Genomic DNA, 23,993 nt, shown 5'->3' on the forward strand with positions numbered 1-23,993 from the left:
GGGCGTGATCTTGGGCCTTGGCCAGTTGTGGTCCAGTTATCGAACCAGTTCGATTTATATGATTTTCATGGCGCTACCTTGTCGGCTCTAGCTTTCGTACAGTCCCACCTAGGGGGAATTACGTAAATAGTGGGCTGAAGAGCTGCGTTGGGCTGACACTCGAGCTGAATTATTGAGTGGCATTGACTACGTTCACAGTTGACGATTGTGAATGAATGAATGATTGGCCGTCATTTGAATTGTAAAATGTGCACTCGATTCGCTGAGTCGAACGATTGAAAATTGTGCAGCTTTAGCGCTAGAGCAATGCGAGTTTGCCTGACTGCCACACACTCTACCTTCAGCTATGAATGACTTCATCATATATATATTTAATATACTTCATGTATTCAGCGCAATCCCAACAATGATGTTCTATGCAGTTGCCATAGAGATTAAATACAATTGGCTTTGAGTTCTCTTAAGCATAGATTTTGCAGTTGCTGCTCTTCATATATCTTGAGTGAGTGTGTGTGTATATGGATGGAGCCTTCTAGCTGTTAATGTCCATAAATATGCGAGATGAGCCTGCAGCTCTGATGTTTTCTCTGTTCTTTCTATTTGCTTTGATTTTATTTTTCTTTTTGATTTGCTTGATTTACCTTATTGGCTGCCCAAAAAAAGACGAAATAATTTTATTTCGAATTTGTTTTTATTTATTTATGTCTTTTCTGTTTTTGTTTCTTGTTGTCGTTGTTGTAAATTTTTGTATTTTCGCTCGTACGTAATTGTTCCTGTTTGTGTTTTGCTCTCTCTCTCTCTCTCTCTCTCTCTCTCACTCTCGCTCACTCTCACTGCCTCGCTCTCTGCAAATGCTTCAGTTGACTATGTTGATGACAAGTCCCCGGGCATATCTACGCCGTGGTCGACGGCTGTGGCGGTAAAGAGAGTTGGATAGGTCCGGATAGGGCACTTCAAATGCGCCTTTATGCCGCTCGTGCATGATTGCCAGACGCCCAACAACTTTAGGGACATTGCTCATACGACGCGTTCTCCTTGTTGTCCTACGCCGCACGTCCTGTGACTAAAGTCAAATAAGAAAACTAATTCCATTGGCCGCCGGCGTCAGCTGCTGCAGGTGGCCAAGAGTCTCAATGGTCTCGCCTATTAAATAGCCCCTGTTTTTGATTTATGGCTGCCAATGAACTGGGGCCTAGCCCCTAGCTTGGCTGCTCTGCTCTGACATTGGCCAATTTGTTAGTTTATTTGCTTATGCGAGTCCGCAGTGGTGCCCAGTTCGCAAATTTTCGTATGCCCTGGACGTTTAACCCAGGAAAATCAAACAACAACAACTACCATATAATATTCATTCAAAACTAATGATGTGGAAAATAGAAAAATTGCCTGCAGTTAGCTGCCATACGAAGAGGCCAACGACAGCAGCATCAATATCATCCATAGCAGGAGCAGGAGCAGCAGCAGCAGCAGCAGCAGCCGGCTAAACGGAAACAGCATTGAATTGAGATTAAGAGCTGCTAAGAAGTTTTCATTTACTCTGCTCTCAGCACAATTTCTGTATTTTTTTTTTTTCTCGTTTTTTATTCACTTGCCTATGGCCTCTCCATGTCTCGCTTTCCTTTTCTTTCGCCTGCCCACCCAGACAATCGCTGTGTAATCGCATACATTTCAAAGTCAGCTGCCTCTCAGCTCTTTTGCAATTGTTGACATGACCGAAGCCCTTTTTTTTATAGACTCAATAGACTGGGCTATCAGGGGAAGCCATAGTGTCAGACGCCTGGCTGCCAAGTTATTGTTGACTGGTAGCAAAAGACAATTTCAATTTGAGTTCATTTAGCATTGAGTATATATGTAGTCAATATATATGTATGTAGATAGTTTTTATCTAGTAAATAATATAATATTAGTATGTACCAGAAAATACTTGGCAATGCTATATTCCAAATTTCTATGAGCATAGTGGCTTAAGTATTTCTCTCCCATAATTCATACTCAACTCAATCACTTTTTTTTTTAGCAGAAACATTACGCACAAGGGGAATTTCCCGAACCGCCAGAGTGCAAGTAGTTTCATATTGTTGGCCTGAATGCCAGAACGCAAAAAGGTAAAGAAAGGAAAACACGAAATCATTGGCAATTTGGCACTTGATGTTACGCCCATTAGACACAGAGTGCTTCGTCGTGCCGAAACGAGCGGCGACTGCAAAATGAACAAATAAACAAAACTTCAGTCAATGTGCTGATTGATTTTCAAATGTGCGCAATCAATAAAATAAAAAAAAAATAAATAAATAAGAATAAAAATAAAATAAATAAATACGAACAACATACAAAAAATGAGCGTACAACAAAAGTCTGCCTCAGTTTCGGGAGACCTGCTAAAAAAAGAGAGAGAAACAAAATTTATGCGTCATGTGGAACGAAAACTTAAATAAATAAATAATATATAACACAAACTGACTAAAGCCAGCAAAATAAATATTAATATAGCATTTATTATGGCTCTTCAGCTAATTTCTGTCTAAGTGAATTTCGGACCAAAGCCGAATGCCCCAACAAGTGCCGCGACGCTGAGTAGACAAATTCTTTAAAGCTTCGAGCAGGACTGTATGTATGTATGCGTGTGTGTGCGTGTGTGTTTGCGTATGGCAAATGTATATATGTATATTTATTGCTGCTTTCATCCACATTTGTCTTGTAATATAATCAATTTTGATTCAATTCATATTCAATTTGTTTGACTGTCAATACGCATACAACATAAAAAAAGAAAAAAACAAGTAAGAAAGCTCCAGTCGAGACTGCTCGACTAGGAGATACCCTGAACCCTCCAAGCTGATATTCTAATCATTCTGCACTTATTTTATGCACACATACATACACATGCATCCACACGCACGCATAAGCCTGCGCTCTGCTAACTGCGCAGTAAGCAGCGACTGCGCTTGGGCTGCGCTGCAGTGTGGGCAATATTATGAGAATTTATTTGTTGAATAATTTCTTTCGAAGACATACGATCTTAATGAAACTTTCAGAGCGTAATCATATAGTGAATATGTGTTTACATTCCAAAGCACAAGTCTCTAGTACTTGAAATGCGTTTTTTACAAATTGGGGGAGAAGGGGGCGTGGTATCCAAAATCTGTAAATTACAAAATCTTTGTATCGATTAACTTTATATACAACGCAAATTTGAAGACTCCATCTCTAAAAATGTTCAAATTAGGCTAAAAAAACAAAATCAATTTTTCGATTATTCTCGATAAAAAAGTTATCGGACAATTTATCGAAAAAATAAAGCAAACTCGTACTGCGTATGGTACTCACGAGTATGCATGCCAAATTTCAGCTCTCTAGCTCTTATAACTTCTGAGATCGACGCACTCATACGGACGGACGGACGGACGGACGGACGGACGGACGGACGGACGGACGGACGGACGGACGGACGGACGGACGGACGGACGGACAGACGGACAGGGCTATATCGACTCAGCTCGTCGCGCTGATCAAGAATATATATACTTTGTGGGGTCTGCCACGCCTCCTTCTGCCCGTTACATACTTTTTCACAAAACCATTATACCCTGATTTCCCATTTTCAATGGGTTCAGGGTATAAAAAAATGATAAAGTCCTGCAGCACTTTGGGCTGTCAACACTTTTGGCTTTGCTTTTGAAACTAACTGAATGATTGACATTGAACGATCTGAATCAAATGTATCTCAATATATATATATGTATATATATATATATATATATATATAGCCTACATGAACATGCTTGAATATGTTTTTCTAGTGAGGTCAAAAAGTTTCTTGGCTTATATTCATATATATATAAACATATATACATCAGCTGCAGCTCACTTTTTAATACTCCCATATCACTGCGACTTTTCGTATTGCAATAAAAAATCTCAATCAAGCTGAATCCTCTGTTTGCTTTTGCGTCCATTTCACACTATTCCCCTTGGGTCACTCTTGACAGTGGTACAAGATATTTGAGTTGCCGCTCAAATACCATGATTGCTCTGTTGGCTATCAGTCGAGGCTATCAGCTTGTCATCGTTTGGCAATAATTTAATGTGGCCATAATAAGTGCCGCTTAGAGACTTGGCGGCGAATAAGCCCAGTCAAAACACATCAATCTTACTTATCTGCCATTACAAAAAAAAAAAAAACTTTATTTATATAAATGAATAATATAATATAAACACACACACACACATACAGATATCATCTGAAGCTTATCTTATCAAGCTGCATAATATTTATTATTATATCATTTACTTTATCCATATTATCTATCAATTAGCTGCGCAGACAACAAAACTTTTCTCTTGATGCCTTTCTTTCCTTTCCTCTCCTTTTTTTTTTTTTTCTTTTTTGTTGAAACTCGGCCTGGACTAGTTGCTAAATTTTTAATGAATTGTTGAGCACTGCAGCAATCAATTTGCGTAATTAAAAGCAAATTTTTCTTCTCCACTTGAGCTAAGCGAGCGACTGAAGTCAAGTAGATAGATATCCTCGTAGCAGCAATTAGAAGCTAACCGCAAAATATGTCAGGCAGACGAGGAGACAGTGGGAGACTGTATATACCCTATACAGGTTATATACCTATAGCTAGACTTACTATATGTATGGTATATATACTCATTTTTAATTGATTCAAGTTGATTTAAAGAAAGCAAATATTTTTGAGTTTAAACACAAAATTAGTTCATTAATGATGGATATTCAGGACTTTCTTCTTTTTTTTTTTTATACATATATTGTAATTTTTATATATAATAAATTTCGATGCAATATGATATACCCAATATATATGATATATTAAATCTAAAAATTATATAAGGTTCAGGTTCAGTCAGGGTACACAAACTTCGGTCTTCTTCGCTCTCTCCGATTATTAATTGAGCCAACTGTTGGCATTGTCATTTGAAATATTAATTTGAGTATATATCTTGCATCGCACTCGCACGCGCACTCGCACTCCGGTTCCAGTTGTATTCGCGTTCCATTCACTTTGCGACTCGCAATTAGCTCGAAGTGCTTGAAGCGTGTCAACAACTTTTGCATTTTGCAAATTTGATCGACAAGTCAAGAAAGTCATCCTATCCTATTATAGAAATTGGGAACTTTTTAACAAGTTGCGACTCAGTGTCCCGTCCAGTTTGGCTGCTATATAAACGGAATGTGTCGCAATACAAGTTTAAGAAGTTTTTAATGTGCTGCTAGCAGAACTTTAACTTTTAAGCCCAACAGCTCCGAATCGGTGTTAAATGAAAGCCTTTGCTAAGCTCTGTAAGTACTATTCAAGTTATAGTCAGAGTTTATTTAGTTAAGTGCTCTCCATATGCTAACAGAACTTTCAACACTTTTCACTTGACTTTAAATAATATATGTGAATGATTTGCATTTGACCAGAGTCATGTTTTATTTATATATTGTTTAATACGTGGAATATTTAAAACAGATGTTTCTCTATTATGCTCCCCGCTTCATTGTTAGTTTGCTGCGAATGTCGAGCACCTCGTCGCCAATTAAAATTACATTGTTATCGAATTCAATTAATATTTTATGGAAACGTCATGCTAGCTGTGGAAAATGTTTTATTATTATTATTATTGCAGTTATTTGATGGACTCGATTCATTTGAATGGCTGCAGCTGAGAGTTTCCCGCTGCGTGAATAAAGATGAGCTAGTGCGATGGACCGTCTGTGTAAAGTGACGGAGAGTATTGAGCGAATATGGTAATGGTAATGGTAAATATTAGGTATGGGTATTTGATTTGTTTCCCGGTTAGCATAAAGAGACAGATGTATTCAGTCAGAAAGAGAGCTATTCCTAACATTCAAGATGTCAGAGAGTATATTGGCTTTCCATTCTCTCCATTCATACATCCATCTATCTGTATGTCTCTCCTTGTCAGATACGCCTACTAGGGCAACCTACATTGCTCTGAAGCTGGTAGTGTATTCTGCAGTCGACAGCGCCCAACTGCTGCCTTCTAATTGATATTTTCGTGGAAAATACAAGAAGACAGTTTCGCGTAAATCTAAAGCGACTTACAGTCGCTGTCCCATAAACCGATTATAGCGACCCTTTGTTGTGCTTGAGACGGAATCGATTAGATTCTATAACAATAGCAGCTCACTCACTCAGTCAGACGCTGACTGAAATGAATGAAGTTTGTCTCTGTCTCGGCCAGCTGTAACTAGAGTAGAAGGCAGTCTGCTTCCTTATCCTATTGCTGATGAAATGTCGACTTTCGTATGATATTTCATTGCTATCAAAGTGCCAAAAAAAAAGAGTAGTTGTTCGTTAAAGGGTTCGTCTTTGATTTTCGCTTGACAAATCTGTGAGCCGAGTGTTTGAAGTCTGCCAAATGAAAAAATGCCATGTTTTTGAGTTGACATGTTTATTGATTTCTGACAATGATACAAAACGCACTCTTTGAGCCAGTCGACAGTGCCGACAATTGAGGGGCGTGTGAAGAGGCGAGCGAGCAGCAAAGAGACTGCAACCATTTGACAGTTGACAATTTGTTCTTTTCACCAGCGTTTTGCCACTCTACTCAACTCACTCCCTCCCTCTTTCTCTCTCTCTCTCCCTCTCTCTCTCTCTCGCTGCAGTGCTGCTCAAGGTGCAGTTGGCAAATAAAAAAAAAAGTTTGCCGAGACGATGGCATGGCTGTTGTAGAGGCCGTTTAAGTTTCAAGAATGACATGCAGCTGTTACAGTTGGGAAAAAAGCTATCAACGGCATAGCACAGCCATCAAGCCAACAGCCCATCAGCACAGCGACTGTGGGCGTGGCATTGAGAGCCACTCGACAATGCTTGAAAGTGCGTTGGCCTGTGCCACACAGACAGCCGCAGCCGTTGCTTCACTATTTCTTTTCAATTTTTTTAGCATAGAAAATATGTGTGAATGGGGTATGAAAGTTTAAGGAGTACGTATGCAACAAATCGAAGAAAAGTTGATTTCGATAACTATGAGAGCTGCAATTGTTTGGTATTTATTTTAAAATAATCTTATTGATTGGCTCTTCAATTAAATGTGAGCATAGGCTCTTATCCTGTTTCTTAAATACCAACTTGAGGCTACCTTTAGCAATTACAGGGCATCACTCAGCCGCATACACCTCACTACATTGCTTCTACTTATTTTTTCTATCGCTATGCATATATACATATACATTTTTGTAGCTTTTCCACATTTTTCTCCCACTTTTTCTTGTCGCTTGGCGTGTGCTGCATTTTGGACAAATGTCGCTTGCCGCTGACAGCTTCATTGCACCTGAATAGTCTTTGGTTGAGCTCGACGATTTAACGAGCTGCCGCAATGCGGGGGGCGTATGAGTAATGCTGATAATATGTAGTATGTGTATGCATGTATAATTGCAAGCGAGCTCAGCACTTGAAAGGCCTGCTCGAGCAACAAAGCAATGCGGGCCAACCAGCTGTGCCACGTAACTAGATACAAAGGCAACAAGTCAAGAGCAGAGCACAATGGGCGCCAGCACAATGCAGTAGTAGTAGCAGCAGCAGCAGCAGCAGCAGCAGCAGCAGCAGCAGCAGCAGTAGCAACAGCAGCAGCAATAGCAGCACCAGCAATAGCAGCATTAGCAATAGCAGCAGCAGCAGTAGCAATAGCAGCAGCAGTAGCAGCATCAGCAACAGCAGCAGCAGCAGCAGTAGCAGTAGCAGCAGCAGCAGCAGCAGCAGCAGCAGCAGCAGTAGCAGCAGCAGCAGCAGCAGTAGCAGCAGCAGCAGCAGCAGCAGCAGCAGCAGCAGTAGCAGCAGCAGCAGCAACAGCAGCAGCAATAGCAGCAGCAGCAGCAGTAGCAGCAGCAGCAGCAGCAGCAGCAGCAGCAGCAATAGCAGCAGCAGCAGCAACAGCAGCAGCAGTAGGAATAGCAATAGCAGCAGCAGCAGCACCAGCAGCAATAGCAGCAGCAGCAGCAGCAACAGCAGCAGCACCAGCAGCAGTAGCAGCAGCAGCAGCAGCAGCAGCAACAGCAACAGCCGACACTTTACTAATAGTCTTGCAAATTTATTTTATTTAAAGGATGACGCCATTGTCTGGCGCCATATTGTTGCGGAAACGGAAGCGGAGCTGCTCAGCAGCAGCACCTGCTGCGTTTCTTGGCCAAATGGCGTTTCTCTTCCGCTTGCTGCTCGGCTGCAGCGTGCCTGCCCATAAATCGATATGTGGTATGTGGCTAAGCTGCTTAGGATGGAATAGAATCTCGAGCGTTTAATAAAAATCTGTCGGATTGTGCAGTTCGTTGCTGTGGCCGATTCACAAATGTAACAAATGGGGCTTTTAAGCCTACATTTATGACTAACTGCGGCGCAATGACCTTTATGCCAATTTATCCCGTAACGGACATTTGCTAAAAATAATTTCATTCACGAATTCAAATTGACTTTTTATATAGCAGAATTCCAGTTTCAATGTAGTATTTGTTGGCCCTCTATTTTGCCCTTATAAAACAGGGCTTAGGCTTGCCTGTCTAACAGACACACACACACACAGAAACACGCTAAAAAAAAAAGTGCGCAAATGAAGGAAACAACTTTTCATTTCTCTTGCTCAAACTTACAAACAGACACACACACACACACACACACACACACACACACACACACACACACACACACACACACACACACACACACACACACACACACACACACACACACACACACACACACACACACACACACACACACACACACACACACACACACACACACACACACACACACACACACACACACACACACAGACATACATACACAATTGTGCACCCATTAAGTACTGATTAGGGTAAAGCTGAAGTTTTCTGCGTGGGAGTTTTTCGGGCTGCTTTTGCCTCTGGAGTTTACATTTCAAGCGTATGCTGAAAGTACTCAAAATGTGGATATACTTTATATATGTATATGTATATAAATATATATATAGCGCACATTAAGAGGCTTGATATTGAAATTACCATTTTTTGTGGTATGCTAAGCGTTATAATAGTTTGAATTGATGGAAAACTGAAAATGAATTTAGCATCGAAGAAGAAGAAGCGCGCGCCGCAAAACCCTATGGCGGGAGATGCTAGAGGTAACTTAACCAAATGTTTGCCAAAGGCAACACAAACACGGCTCAGAGTGCTAATCCCGCTTGCTGCAACTTATGCATGAAATAGTTAACTATGCGAAAATTGAAATCCAGATGGCTCGCCATTTGTAGCGCAACTTACTCAAAGTGTCATGATTCCGTTACGGAAATCGATTTACATACATACATATGTATTTCAAAGTAGTTCACACATGAAAATATTTGAAAATGCAGAATGAATTCAGTTTGGCTTTGAGAGGAATCGCTAGATATCCGAATGTCACCCGGCCCACTCACTCTCAACGGGTTTGTTCAGCTCAACTCGAGGCAAGTATTGCATTTTATTTTTAAGCTTGAGCGAATTGTGTTAGAGCGTGTACTAGAGATAGAAAGGAGAGAGTAAATTCGAGAAGCAACGAATGCTGAGCTCAGACGAGTGAGCCACAGCGATCACTGCTGAACTCTAACGCTTGAGTTCAAGCGGCTTGTAGCGCTCCGAAGCGCGAGGCCTTTCATTTAAAATTGTAATCCGTGTACGTCTAATGCCATGGTTACCCATGCTGAGTAGTTGGAGCATCTCTCTGGATATGGTCGTAAATATCTCAATGCTCTACCCCGCAGTTCATTTGACGGCGCCTGGAGGCGGCCTTCAATGCGATGTTTCTGCTTGAACAGCACAGAGTCTGGTTCGAGCATGTTTTACATTTAATCTGCATGAATTTAATTGCTCAGTCTCATATAGAAGGTTGGTTAAGGTCGACACTCGCATAATCTTGTATTCCTTTAAGAACGGCAATGAGAATATTTGACCTACGACTCAGCTCTTTAGCACTCTCTGTCACAGCTCCACTGGCTGCATCTGGACTGAGTGTTTGATGACGCTTGGCTTTAGAATACTGTACACTGAGCTCGCTTGAATAGACAGCACACTGTACAGCAAATCCGCGTAATCAGTTAATGTTTTCCCGGAAAAAGTTATTGTCGATTCGCAGCGATGCAGTGCAAAAGTCAGGCATTTCAGGCTTTTGGCGAAAGCTTAGAAAATGTTGATGCGTGATGCTGAATTTTTAAGCCGGGCAGCCATTTGTGGCAGCGACTTTGTATACCCTGAACCCATTTTCAATGGGAAATCAGGGTATAATGGTTTTGTTGAAATGTATGTAACAGGCAGAAGGAGGCGTGGCAGACCCCACAAAGTATATATATTCTTGATCAAGGTGACGAGCTGAGTCGATTTGGCCTTGTCCGTCTGTCTGTCAGTCCGTCTGTCCGTCTGTATGAACGCGTCGATTTCAGAAGATATAAGACCTAGAGACTTAAATTTTTTTTTAAATATCCGTATTTACAGCGCGGATATCAAGTTTATCATTAAAAATCGATAACTCATCCCGATCTTTTTTATCGATAAAAACCCTTATCGAAAACCAGTTATAAAATTATATCTTCTACACCTTTATTGCTAGAGTCTCCAAATTTTTAATGTATGCTTAAACGCAATTTATGCTTTTCGGTTTTTGTTAAAATTTACGCCCCACCTCTATATCCACCCCCTCACGCTCACTTTTGTAAAAGGCGTATTTCAAAAACTAGAGACTTGTGCTTTGGCGAATACATGTATATTCATGTTATAATCATAATCTGAAAGTTTCATGAAGATCGTATGTCCACAAAGTGTGTGTGTGTGTGTGTGTTTCTTGTGTAAGCTGAAAGACGCGAAAAATTATTGAAATAGCTATTGCTCCAAGGGTTTAGGGGATCTCGTAGTCGAGCAGTCTCGACTAGAGCTTTCTTACTTGTTTGTATTCGTATTTCTCATTTTATTCATTTTTTTTGTTGCTTTTATTAAAATTCGAGCGAAAAACGCTATTAGATAATTCCCAACAAAACAATGTTTAGCAAATTCGATTCCTGGTAAGAGATTTTCCATGTAGATTAGCCAAAAGCTTTTAAGCAGAACTCGGCAAAAGCATTCCATTTACTTTATTTACGCATCTAGCCAGGCTACAGGCGAATTGTAGTTGTTTGGAATTACATTTGTTGCAGCTGCACTGGACATGCAAATGCAGGTGTTTTTTTGTTAAGCCTTAAATACTAATAGTGAATGCAAATATGCGCAACGAAGGCCAAATTTAACCTGCAAAGGTTAGCTAATGTATGACTATATATATGTATATATTTATATACATATTTCGTTATTAGTCTCTTTCCACATAACCTTAAAGTATTACAATATTATCCATCTATGGCAAACAGTCAACAAATCTAGTTCGCTTCATTATGTAAATGTTGAGCAAACATTGTCGACAATGTTGGACAATTCGTCAAATGTTTTTCCAACGAAATTCCATCTGCAGCGATGCTCATGTGTGCACTGCATGCATATTTGTCTCCAATTTGATTGTATTTCATAATATTTGAGCACGTTGACAGCAGGCAAATCTGCTGCTTCTCTCTCTCCCTCTCCCCCTCCCTCTCTCTCACACTTTGTTTGCTTTTCGAAATGAAATTTCTTTACAATCGTGCGTTGCAGTTGAAACTCTGACCAAACAGCAGGCAGCGCAGCTCACACCAAGCTTATAGCAGGCTAGTCATACATACATACATACATACATATATAGACGTTTATGCTATTTGAAGTTACAAAATTTTAATGAACGAGCAATTAGTAAAGTAGCTAAATGTGTATGTATATATATTAGCTCATTATGAGTCTGGCTGCCACTTAATTAGGCTATTAATAAGCTGAATAGAAAGTGCAAAATGCTTCGCAAAACTCTGAGTGATGACGATGTGACCCTTTGGAAGTGGATTCTAAATAGAAATCTCTTTGAAGCGCACGAGAGGTATGTGAGAAGTGTTTATCCTTTAATATATAATTATTTTAGGCTAAAGATAAATATAGAGGCATTTCATCTATAGCAGCGTAACTAGCCGTCCTGCCACTTGACATTATTCGAAATTGACCGACATAATTTGCAGCATATTAAATTCAGCGAAAATATCTGGAATTTCTAAGGCAGCTGGTAATTGGGCAATTATATTAAATTGACATTCGCAGAGACATTCAAGGGCTGCTCTGTGGTCAAATATATACATATATCAAATATCGCATGCTATATGTGTTGTGTATATTTTAGCAAATTTTCTGCCAACTACCGAGTCCCTCGAGCCAAATGTTGCCAAAGACGCTGCGACTCAAGTCAAAAGTAGCGCATTCAAAAATTCCCATATCTAATCAGTCAAGTGCTCATTGCTTAAGCAAAGCCCCTATGGAAAGTGCCTATGCATATATATACATATACATATACATCTTCTTCAGGCAAACCACAGAGCTCAGCGAGCCTGGGCTCTCGGTTGCTTCCGCTGCTGCTGTTGCTCCGGCTCCTGCTCCTGCTCCCGCTCCTGCTGGCATGTAGTGTGCTAAAAGCATATTAAGTTGGTAAACAAATTTTTTCATTTTTTTATATTATTTTTTTGAGCTTACAAAGCAATTGCATACCCTACTGCATCGCTGTGGCTGATAACCAGCAGAAAGATGCTCCAGAGACCATTCTTAGATAACAGCTAAGTGCTCAAGTCAAACATTATTCAGCTCGGGGCAATCAGGCGGCAGCTAATGCCATTTGGCAAGTGCTCCAAGGATATAATTGAATCGAGCTTTCAGTTGTGCGAGCTTTTTATTCAAAGCGTACTTTGAATTGAGCAAATCGAACTTTTGTTAGGGCAACTTTAAAGTCGGCTTGTGTATTTTCAATATCTCCTGTTTTTGGTATACGAAAACGACAGAAAATTTTATTTTCGTTTTATTATTTATTTAAGTAGTTTTTTTTTTTTTTTTTTTTTTTTTTTAAATTCTGTTTGCATTGCCATCAAGTGCATGGCCACTGTTCCCTCTCGATTGGCCGCTCTATCAAAGCACATTTTATGCAATATATGTATGTTTGTGCACGTGTGTGCATGTGTGTGTGGGTGCTCTTGTGTGTATGCTCTGTTGTCATTCGGTAGCTAGATGTCGATACCAGGAGCACTAAATATAAGTGAATAACTACAGCAACAACTACAACGAGCGGGACCAGCAGCAGGTCAGCTCGAACAGCCGCCTAAATTGCTTAAAAATGCCTTTGTACAGGCCTAAAGCGAGCCAACAAACCACACATCTGCACCCATACTAACACACACACCCACACCCATTGAAATTTTGGTGCACAAACTATACAAAATTATCCACTGGATTTTGTGTGCAGCCCGAGGCTGCAGACAACGTTTGACCACATGCATAGGGGCCGGGCCATAAGCCAAACAATGTCCTGGACAAAGGTCACCGCCTAGCTAGGCCAGTGCCTAGCTAAAGTAAACGTAGAAAACAATGTTGTATGTGACGTATATGATGCTAAACACAATGTCTTCTTCTATCTTAAATCATATAAACGAGTTTCCGTATATGAATTGCGTATGATTTCCCCAGATTTTTCTGATTTTACTTTTGAGCTCATAAATGGAGTGAAAATTGCACAAAAATTTGCATGAATATTAACGCAAATTCAACATAAATTATACTCATTCTCGAGTGTGACAAGAGCATATGGATTTTGTGTAATCTTATGTATGTAAGCCAATAGCGTGTGATGTATATATCTATGCCCATTCGGGGCGTGGCCATTCTGAAAATATATCGAACAGCATTTCAGCCGTGAATGAGTATTCTGCAGTTGGTAAAGCCCGACAGCAACGTTTGTACAGGCTTTTATTTTATTTTTATGTCTAATTCTTAAGCTCAACAAACTCAAAAAAGTATTTATTATTTAAATACATATATTCTGTATATGCCCAGCCAGTTATATTTTTGCTAAATGAGTTTCCAAAAGCCAAGCGCTGCACAGGCTACATTAGGCCATGTGTTACCCAAATGCTTAATTCACATAATTTATAATTTATTGCCTAGAAGTGTTGTAATAAATTCTAATTGGCTAATGCCGAGACTTGTGAAAGAAACTTTTGTCTCGAGTTCTCAATTTCGTTGTGGAAAAATAAAATATTCATGGCATAAATAATATCGAATGAAACCTAGGATGGATCTAGATTTTAGCTGCAGTAATTAATCTGAAATTCAATGAAAACTTTGGCCTTTTCCCTTTATTGGCAATTTTCTCGTAAATTTTAAAAGTTTCTTCAAATTTGTAGTCGTAGTAAACTAGACTAAAGTCTTTAAGCCTGAATATTAATTTGAAGTTAGGCGGTGCAAAAACTTGAACTCAAAACTTAGAGATGACTTATGAGCTGCATATGTGTGTGTGTGTGTGTGAGTGTGTGTGTGAGTGTTCAATATTTGCTTAAAGCGGCTGCCTCATGCTCAGCTCAAAGTGTTGAATGCAATTTTTTTTTTTTGTTATTTTCTGTTGGTGCTGCGCTGCTTTGTTGTTGCTTTTGTTGTTGTTGCGAAAAGTTTGTCCTATATGACATTTGTCATAAATTTAATTAAAACAAAATGCCGGAAATAAGTGAAGTGAAGTGCAAAGCTGCGGCTGACAAAACTTGTCTAACTGGGTGCCTGACAAGCGCATAGACAGCAGCAGCGCTGGCAGCGCTGGCAGCAGGAAGTGAGAGGCAGGAGCTGGGGCCGGGCCGAGCGGTCGGGCAGACAAACAGCTGCCTCATGGGGCTTAAAACAACGCAGCTGCCAAGTTGTAGGCAGTGTGTGCTCGCTCTGCCCCAACCACACTGCCTGAACCTATCAACCACACACACATGCACGCACACACAGACACACACACGCACACTGGCAAGGGCTGCTCATGTGGGTGTTACGAGTAGCAACGCAGCGCAAAAAAAAAAAAAAAAAGGATTGCTATGCGCTGTCATTAAAAGGTTTGAAAAAAGTTTGCGTTTTCCGCTGTAGCCAAAGAATTTGTATGGCAACCGAGCAAAAGCTGACAAAGAGGGGAAAAGAAAATACGCCAAAAAAAAAAAAAAAATAGGAAAATAAAGAAAACATGGGGGAAAAGCAACAGCGAGTTGTGCTGGATTGTCCGACAGCGCTTTACACGCAAAATAAACCTCTGGCAAAACGTGTGCACTGGAATCGGAGTGGCAGAGTTAAGATCTGAACTTTGTGCTGCTAATGTTGCAATTTCGTTAATTAAACAACATTTTTAACGTGTGTGAGTGTGTGTGTGTGAGTGTGTGTTGTTTTTTAACAGAGCTCAAGGCCTGACTGAGTAGCAAATCGTGTTGAGATCTGCCGTTAGGAAGCTCCTCATGTGGCTCCAAATCGACTGAGTCGTTTCTAAGCGCATTTCGACTCTCTTAATCAGCTCTATTGAATTGGAATTAAAGGCATTAGACAGCAGCAGCCATAGATTAGTTAATTAACTTATTGAAGCACAGCGCAGTGCATAGAACGTTGATTCAATTGACAGATAATACCTACCTGAAGATTTCCGAGATTGATTCTTTGCTTTTGCCGCTTATGCAACCCTTTTTACATTATTACATGTTCTATTCAGCTACAATCAACAATATTAAGTATACGCAGTGGGCGAGAAATTCTGAGAAATAAATCACAAATAAAATAGATACAGTTTACATGAAATTCTCACCCTCAATCAGCAACTTCTGGAAACTATCACCTGTACAAAGCAAACACTGCACATTAAGTAGGAGCATGGGCCAAGAGACCTTAGCAAACGGAGCTTTGCTCTTTGTTCATTAGTGTTGTGTTGACAGTTTCTTTGCTCGGCAGCCAACTGTATTATTACTCTGCCAAATATTAGACAAAAAACTTGAAGTTTACTCAGAGAGAGAACGGGAATGTTCTAATGAATTCGTTAAAGTGCTAGTTTGCCAGTTAGCTGAAGGACACGCGCTGGGTGGGTGCAGGGTATCAATTATTCAGGGAGAGCCATTCTGAATATTTAACATGTGCTGCTAACAAGTCAATATTATAGCTCTTGGGCTGGCTAATTGAAGTATCGATTGGTCGCGTATTAAAAATGACTAGCCGCAAGGTGCGTGGGGCGTGGTGATTGGTGTCGGTGTTTGGGCCACTGTTGAGTGGCTCTGTGGTTGCAATAACTGTTCTACAGTCCGTTATTAATGTATGAAACTGAATTATTTATTTGACGCTGTTGTTGTTAAACTCTAACGGCCAATAATAACATCAACAACAATAATCATAACAATTACAATAAAAATGAAATGTGCCCCGCCCAATGGCCCCCCCAACTGCTACGCAAACAAGTCAGGCCCAAGGCACACAAACAAACAAACAAGCTGTACGAGTGTGTGTGTGTGTATTTATTTGTGTGTATTTATGTGTCTGAGTGTGTGTGTGTGTGTGTGTTTGTGCATTGAGTTGTCAAGTTCATTTGATTGTTATTAGGTGTTGATTACATAGCCTAAGCAACACCAGCAACACCAAGAACAACAACAACAAGAACTTCAAGCACGTGCACACTTCATATCAGCTGATAAGCGCTATCAGTACCATTCGCCAACCGCACGCAGCGTTATCTCCTGCACCTGAGTATGCGGCGGAGTTGAGAGCGCATAGAGCATCGCCTGAGCCACATCGTCGGCCTGCAGGATGACGTCGCCCAGCTGGGCTTTAGTTTCGTCTGGCACTATCTCCGTGGACACCCAGCCGGGGAAAATGCTCTGTAAAAGTAGAAGAAATATTTATTTTGCTGCTCTCTTTGGCTGTGGGGAGTTCAGGGAGCTGATTGGGCACTCTAATTGCTCCGTCATTTTCGGCAGTTCTGAAATCTAATATCTATACGTCGTAATACTGTAAGTTAATTTACCTCTTGCCTATGGCCGCATAATTATTATCTGCTGACTAAGTGTTATTATGATTTATACTACTTATGTATTTATAGTAGGAAGATATGAAAAGCTACTTAACTCGACATACTCTTTCTTTGGGTAGTATAGTAATTACATGAAATATGCTATTCATAGAAAAAAAATTCTTGAATCTCCTCAAATACAGTGGTGTTCATGAAAATACTACTATTACCTACTACTATCAACTACTACTATTCCTATGAACAAAGGGTACTTTTTTGCACCAATTTCAGTTTGAAATAAAAAGTAAAGAAGAAGAATTATATGGAATTGATAATTAGCTACTATATATAAATATAATTTTTTTACGATTTTAAAGAGATATATTAAAATAGTAGTGCCGCATAAAAATAGTAGTAGTAGTAGGAGTAAAATAGTAATATAGTAATAAACAAAAAGCAAAAATAAAAAACAATAAGAAATACTATTAAAAATATTTTTATATATTATATAAATAAATAAAAATATATTTATAATATTTCATTGCTATTAAGCAAAAACAGACGAATCTCTCAGAAAGAAAATATTTTGTATAAAAAAAAAAAAAACAACAATTTTTGTTACAGACCCTTTTAATCCATGACTAGGCACAAATTCTATTATCAACTGCAGGCTGTTTATATATTTAGAAATCAAAATTCTTTAATTATTTAAAGACGTAATTTAAGCCTAACTGATATAATATTTGACTTCATCAAGCAAAGCCATTGGAAGTATTTCTCACAAATGGGATTTGAATAGTTTCCAAACTATTATCTTCACTAAAAATTCAAATACTTTAACTTTAATTTCTCTGCTGAGCTTCAACTCTTTATCAATTTTCTCTCTTCGACTTACCGTTGTCTTAATTTTCAACTTCTGTGTGATCAGCTCCTGGCGGCAAATCTCGTGCACAGCGGTCAAGGCGAATTTGCTGGGCGTATAGATGTTGAGGCTGGGATCGATGTGGCCGGGATTGTAGCCAGCCAGGCCGGCGGTGCTGTTGATGAAGAACAGATGGCCAGCCACTTGACGGCGACGCATGCTGCTGGCGGCCAGCTTGGTGCAGTAGATGCTGCCCATTAGGTTGGTCTGGAGCACATCGGTGATGTCCTTGGTGGGCATGTCCAGCAGATGGCCGTCGCGCAGGATGCCCGCATTGTTGATCAGCACATCGATGCCGCCCAGCTGCTGTTCGATCCACTCGAAGGCGCTGTTCACCTGCGCCTCCGCCGAGACGTCGCAGGTGCGCTGATGGAAGCGCGCCTGCTGTTCCTTGGGCAGTGATTGACGCAGCTGCTCCAGTCGCTCGGTGCGACGTGCCAGGCCAACGACCTGCAAGCCGGCGGCCACCAAGACTTTGGCGCAGGCAGCGCCAATGCCCGAGCTGGCGCCCGTTATGACCGCAACACGATTCTGCCACCGATCCATGCTAGACAACTGAGTGAATGAGTCGATGCGCAGGCCGAGCGACTTATTTATACAGAGAGAGAGAGCGAGAGAGAGTGAGAGGGAGAGAGAGAGTGAGGCTGGCCGCTTATCATTCGCTCTTCTGCTCGCTTTCTCCCTCTCTCTCTCTCTCGCTCTGCCGCTTGGCCTGACGTGTCGCTCGCTCACTGCTCTGCGCTGCGAAACAGGCCACCTCATAACAGCTGCTCCGCGGTTCAGGTTCACTGCGCCGATCCGGCCGGAGGGCTTGTTTGTTTGCCAGCTCTCTGCTGTTATCAGCTCACTCCGTCCGTCCGGCTGGTGATAAGTGCCCCATAGTCTGTGGGTGTCATAAATTGTGAGCGATTTAACATTTAGCAATAGGCTGGCATGAGATTATCATATTCGGCTATGTAGTATCATCATCAAAAACTTTTTGATGAAGAGCTCTTTATTGCATTACAATAAACAGTGTCGAATATTATTGCAGCAATATAATTATAAAGTTTTTGCTTGATTGCTAACTGTTTCTCTTTGGCACACAGCGCTGAAAGTTATTAAAATTTCAGTTTTCTTTTTGTTTGCTCAGTTTTCAGAAAAGTTTTGGCTTCACTCAGCTTTGCCTTTGGCTTTGGCTTGGCTTGGCTTGGCTTTGGCTTTGGCTTTAGAGCTAAGACTGACTTTTAAATTAGCTGCTTGGCAAATGGGCTAATAAGGGTGCCGGCAATATAACCACACGGAGACAAACAGCCGGGCATGTAGATGCACCAACACATGCATACATATATGAATATGTATGGGCTATTAAAAAAAAGCCAACGTGCAGTGCTGTTAAACGACGCCTCAATTTATGCCCAGCCCAACAGGCGATACACACACACGCACACACATGCACACATGCACACCTAAGTACACCTATTGCAACAACTAAAGCACTTCAAATGGTATATGGCAGCCATATGTTGTCGGAGGATCTGCTTGGGTCTTTCTGCTTTATCGCCGTTTTTCCTTTTTTATGGAACGCTCGTAACATTCAAGAGATGCTTAAATGGGAAACAATAAAAGCCCGATGAGTGTGTAGGTGTGTCAGTGTGTGTGTGTGTGTGTGCGGAGTGGTGTATGGCCACAGCTTAAAGGGTTGACGAAGCGCGCGGCAAAGCACTTGGCTCTAGCTTAAGGCCAAATGGGTGCAGCTTCACACGAGTTTCTAACGAGCAATCCGTTTTTTATGCACACTCCTTCTCTCTCTCTCTCTCTCTCTCACGCTCTCCTACTCCCTCTCGCCCAGTCAGTCTGTCTGTCTGGCGGTTTTCTCTGTCTCTTTGGTGTGCTGCTAGTGTTGCAACATGTTGCAAGTGTGTGGTCATGTTCATCAAATCACGACCGTCACTTGGCAGCACTTTATCATGCAATTACAAGTGCGAAACGTTTCGCAGGCGGCAACTTGGAAAGGGAAAATGTTCGTTACGCCCGCACACCAACAACAACAACAGCAATGGGTAATAGAACAACAACAACAACAACAACAACTACAATGACATTATTCTTGCTATATCGATACACAAATTGCTTTACATTCTATCAATCAAGCTGCCCCATCTGATTAACACTTGGCACACCCAAGCGTTCCATTGTTCTTGCTGCTCGGATAGCAGATAGAGAACTTAGCAAAAAAAAAGAAGAGGAGGAAGAAGAAGAAAAAAAGCAAGCTTACTTCACTAAGCCGCAGCTCACATACCCTTATCGAGCCTGAGTGCAGCTTATGGCAGCTGAGTTGACTCGACTAACTGCTCCAGCATTGTGGACAGATCGCAGCGAAAGCAAAAAATCTCGCACAGCATCAACAACACAGCCACATTGTCTAGCCCCTACTCGTGCTGGGGGACACAATTGTTCGGAATGGCCACTTGTCAGGGTATCCGAAAATGTGGCCCGCCAAGCTGCGCTCATCAATAATTTGATGGCAATTTCTCGCATCTCATATTGATGCATGGCAATTTGTATGGATTTTCCAGGTATTTCACCTAAAGATAAACGAATCGACCAAGATTCGAACTGTGCCAGTTTCCACTAGCCCACTAGACTACCAGCCCACCTGCCCACCTGCTTACCTGCCCACGTGCCCGCCTTTGGCTCCAGCGACTGTCACGCGTACAACGTTTTGTTCCTTTCCATTTTTTCCTCTTCTTTTTCCCACTTTCTTTTTTTGCGCTTGCTTTATTCTTTTGTCTTAACGGCTTCTTGTTGGCGTTGCTAAACGTGTCAATAGACCTGTGCTTAAGTATGGCACTGCATCCGCCCCCAACCCCGTCCCCGCCCATACGACTTGTTCTCTTTTTGGTTTCTTCATTTCTTCCTCTCTCTTTTTTTTTTTTTTTGCATACTTAAAGACACTCACTAAAAAATAACAGAAAATCTGAAGCCTCCGGCAGCGATTCTCCAAAGGAAAACGTGAACTTGTCGCATATGGGCGGCATGGCAGGTGGATTGGGCCAGGTGTGTCAGGCTGGCCAGGTGGATTCAGTAGCTACCTAAACGGTGCTTTCTCTGTTATTTTTAGCTTAACTCATATTATTTTATTTTATACTATTTGGTTTTCATTTATTTGCATGCCACACACATACGCACATACACACACACACACACACTTATATCGGAACTCTCATGCTCTTAAACACGAGCCAAAGAAAACAACAAAAATTGACAACGGCAAATAGAACAAAAACATTTTGACAGCACAACGGAACGGCAGACACGCAGGCCGGCAATAAGAGAGAGAGAGAGAGAGAGAGAGAGAGAGAGAGAGAGAGAGAGAGAGTGAGTGAGACAGTGATAGAGGTATAAATTATGCGAATTATCAAGTGTGAGAAGGGGAGGCAGAGGTAAAGGCAAAGGCAAAGCAAAGGTAGAGGCAGAGGTAGAGGCAGAAGCACAGGCAAATGTAGAGGCATAGGCAAAAGAAGAGGCAGAGACTGAGTGAGCTTTAAACAGGTGAGAAATATAGTGCCAATCCCGGCAAAGCGATGCCAATACGAACTTCAAAGAGACAATGGAAATCTGGGAAATTTTAACTGAGAGGAGGAGGAGTTTGCTCTTGGATTTTGTAAATATTCAAAAAATATCAATGAAAAAATCAATTAAATCTATATAGTAAAAAATAAAAATTATTCAAGTTTATTATTTGCATATTTAAAATGGATAAAATTGTAGATTTATATAAATAAAAAATTAAAATGAAACAAGTAAGAAGGCTCCAGTCGAGACTGCTCGACTAGGAGATACCCTGAACCCTCCAAACTGATATTCTAATCATTCTGGACTTCTTTTATGCACACATACATACACATGCACGTATAAGCACGCGCTTTGCAAACTGCGCAGCTAGCAGCGGCTGCGCTTGGGCTGCACTGCAGTGTGGGCAATATAACGAGAATTTATTTGTTGAATAATTTCTTTTGTAGACATACGATCTTAATGAAACTTTTAGAGCGTAATCATATGGCTTAAATGTGTGTACATTTCAAAGCACAAGTCTCTAGTACTTGAAATGCGTTTTTTACAAATTGGGGGCGAAGGGGGCGTGGTATCCAAAATCTGTAAATTACAAAATCTTTGTATCCATTAACTTTATATACAACGCAAATTTGAAGTCTCCAGGTCTAAAAGTGTTCAAAATAAGCTGAAAAAACATTGTCGATTTTTCGATTATTCTCGATAAAAAAGTTATCGGATGAGTTATCGAAAAAATAAAGCAAACTTGTACTGCCTATGGTATACACGAGTATGCTTGCCAAATTTCAGCTCTCTAGCTCTTATATCTTCTGAGATCCTTTTGCTCATACGGACGGACGGACGGACGGACGGACGGACGGACGGACGGACGGACGGACGGACGGACGGACGAACGGACGGACGGACGGACGGACAGACGGACAGGGCTATATCGACTCAGCTCGTCGTCCTGATCAAGAATATATATACTTTATGGGGTCTGCGATGATTCCTTCTGCCTGTTACATACTTTTCACAAAACCATTATACCCTGATTTCCCATTTTCAATGGGTTCAGGGTATAAAAATGTGTTTCGCTATAAATTCGAGCAAAATAAAATTGATAAAATTGATATTTAAATTGAAAACAAAATTTCAATTAGCGAAAATATAAGCCGCATATACCTTATTAAGCCAATTGTAATGCTATAACTAAAATTAGAATTGATAACTAGATCCACATCAGTGTGGAAAAAAATATATAATAATTAAAGTTTAATAAACCTTCTATTAGCTAGTTGTGTGGTCAGACCGACGCTTAATGTGGGATGAAAACAATTTAGCGCATGCCACATATGTACGTACATGTTTCTGTGTGTGTGTGCCTGTGTGTGTGTGTGTTTGTTTGCGATGCAGCGAAAAATCTACATAAATTAGTTTGGTTCGCCAGGCATGAGGCAGGCAATGGCGTAATTTTATGTAAATTTCATTTAAAAACTGTTCTGCAAATGCAAAACAATCAACAACAACAACAACAACAACAGCAAGTTGCATGTGGTATGTGGCATGTGGCATGTGGCATGCAGCATACGCCATGCGGCGATATGTGAGACACGCGCTTCCATACAAGCAAAATAAACCTGGGCCTGTGCTTGTATTAACCTGCTAGCTATTAGCTGTGGCTGACTCTGTGTGAGTGTGTGTGTGAGTGGGCGTGGCTGGCTGTATGAATGCATGTAATTGCCAGCTTACATCTGCTTATCAGCTGTGTCAAAGCAGAGCACAATTTAAATCACTTGTACTTTCTACTCTCTCTCTCTCTCTCTCTTTCTCCCACTCTCTCTCCCTCTCTCTCTCTCATTCTTTGCCTTTATATCATTTGATAAATTTTCGTTTTTCATGCTACAATTTGCATTTATTTTTCAATACTTGCTGACACAATCACAACAGTAACTTCTGCTGCCTCGGCTCCCTCTCCGTCTCCCTCTCTCTCTATAATATACATTTCCCTCCCTTTCTCTCTCAGTCCCTTGTGTGTTTTCCACACTGAATCGCTGAGATTGTTGTTAATATCGCAATTTGCTATTGCACTGCCAGCAGCCATTGGCCTGCCATCATTAACATCTTCGGCATTCGCATTCATTTCGCCAAGACGCTGACAGGACGTCAGCGCTTAGCACAGCCCAGCCGAGCCCAGCCGAGCCCAGCAGCAGGACGATAATATCCTGGCGCTGACAGCCAGCAGCAGAAAGCAATCGAAATATTTCAAATACCCAATACAAATAGTAGTTGAATTTACATTTGCTCGCCGTCTTTCACTCAACTTGGCTTACATTCATTTGTCTCTTTCATCGTTTCATTGGAAAATTAGTTATTATTATTGCTTTTCCGCGAATCCACTTGTTTGCTACTATTTACTATTTACTGTATAGCTGTAGTTACATTAGTTACATTTTGCCATGGAAAAAATACGCCATTCATAATTTTTTTTCTGCGAATTTATGCCTCTGTTGATTTCAATCAGCATGACAGCCAATTCGCGGGTTTTTTGCTTCGTTCCGAAAATTGTTTTTAAGAGTTTTTCTCCGATTTTGTGCTCTGTCAGCTGCAATCTAATTTGAAATTTCGTTCGCATA

General features: G+C 40.8%; 2 protein-coding genes across 6 annotated transcripts in view; one reads left to right on the forward strand and one right to left on the reverse strand.

Annotated features, from left to right (window-relative positions):
* LOC108619057 (uncharacterized) overlaps positions 1-23,993 on the forward strand; it is a 97,650-nt gene that overhangs the window by 42,383 nt on the left and 31,274 nt on the right. The window contains exon 2 of one of the 5 annotated variants that reach the window (XM_089473069.1): positions 2,015-2,102. The exons of 2 other annotated variants lie outside the window; for them this stretch is intronic. The gene's annotated coding sequence lies outside the window, so the exon portion shown is untranslated. Of the gene's footprint in view, positions 1-2,014; positions 2,103-5,631; positions 5,753-23,993 lie in introns of all 5 variants that reach the window. 2 more of the 5 variants (XM_089473071.1, XM_089473072.1) reach the window with 2 other exon arrangements.
* Positions 16,390-18,399, reverse strand: LOC108619049 (farnesol dehydrogenase). The gene is made up of 2 exons (XM_018015343.2): positions 17,797-18,399; positions 16,390-16,770 (listed from the first exon to the last, which is right to left on the reverse strand). Exons 1-2 carry the CDS (start codon positions 18,367-18,369, stop codon positions 16,594-16,596), a joined length of 750 nt encoding a protein of 249 aa, XP_017870832.1. The 5' UTR covers positions 18,370-18,399; the 3' UTR covers positions 16,390-16,593.

Source organism: Drosophila arizonae, chromosome X (assembly GCF_054131065.1).
Source record: "Drosophila arizonae isolate 15081-1271.41 chromosome X, UAZ_ARI_1.0, whole genome shotgun sequence".
Taxonomy (NCBI): Eukaryota; Metazoa; Arthropoda; class Insecta; order Diptera; family Drosophilidae; genus Drosophila; species Drosophila arizonae.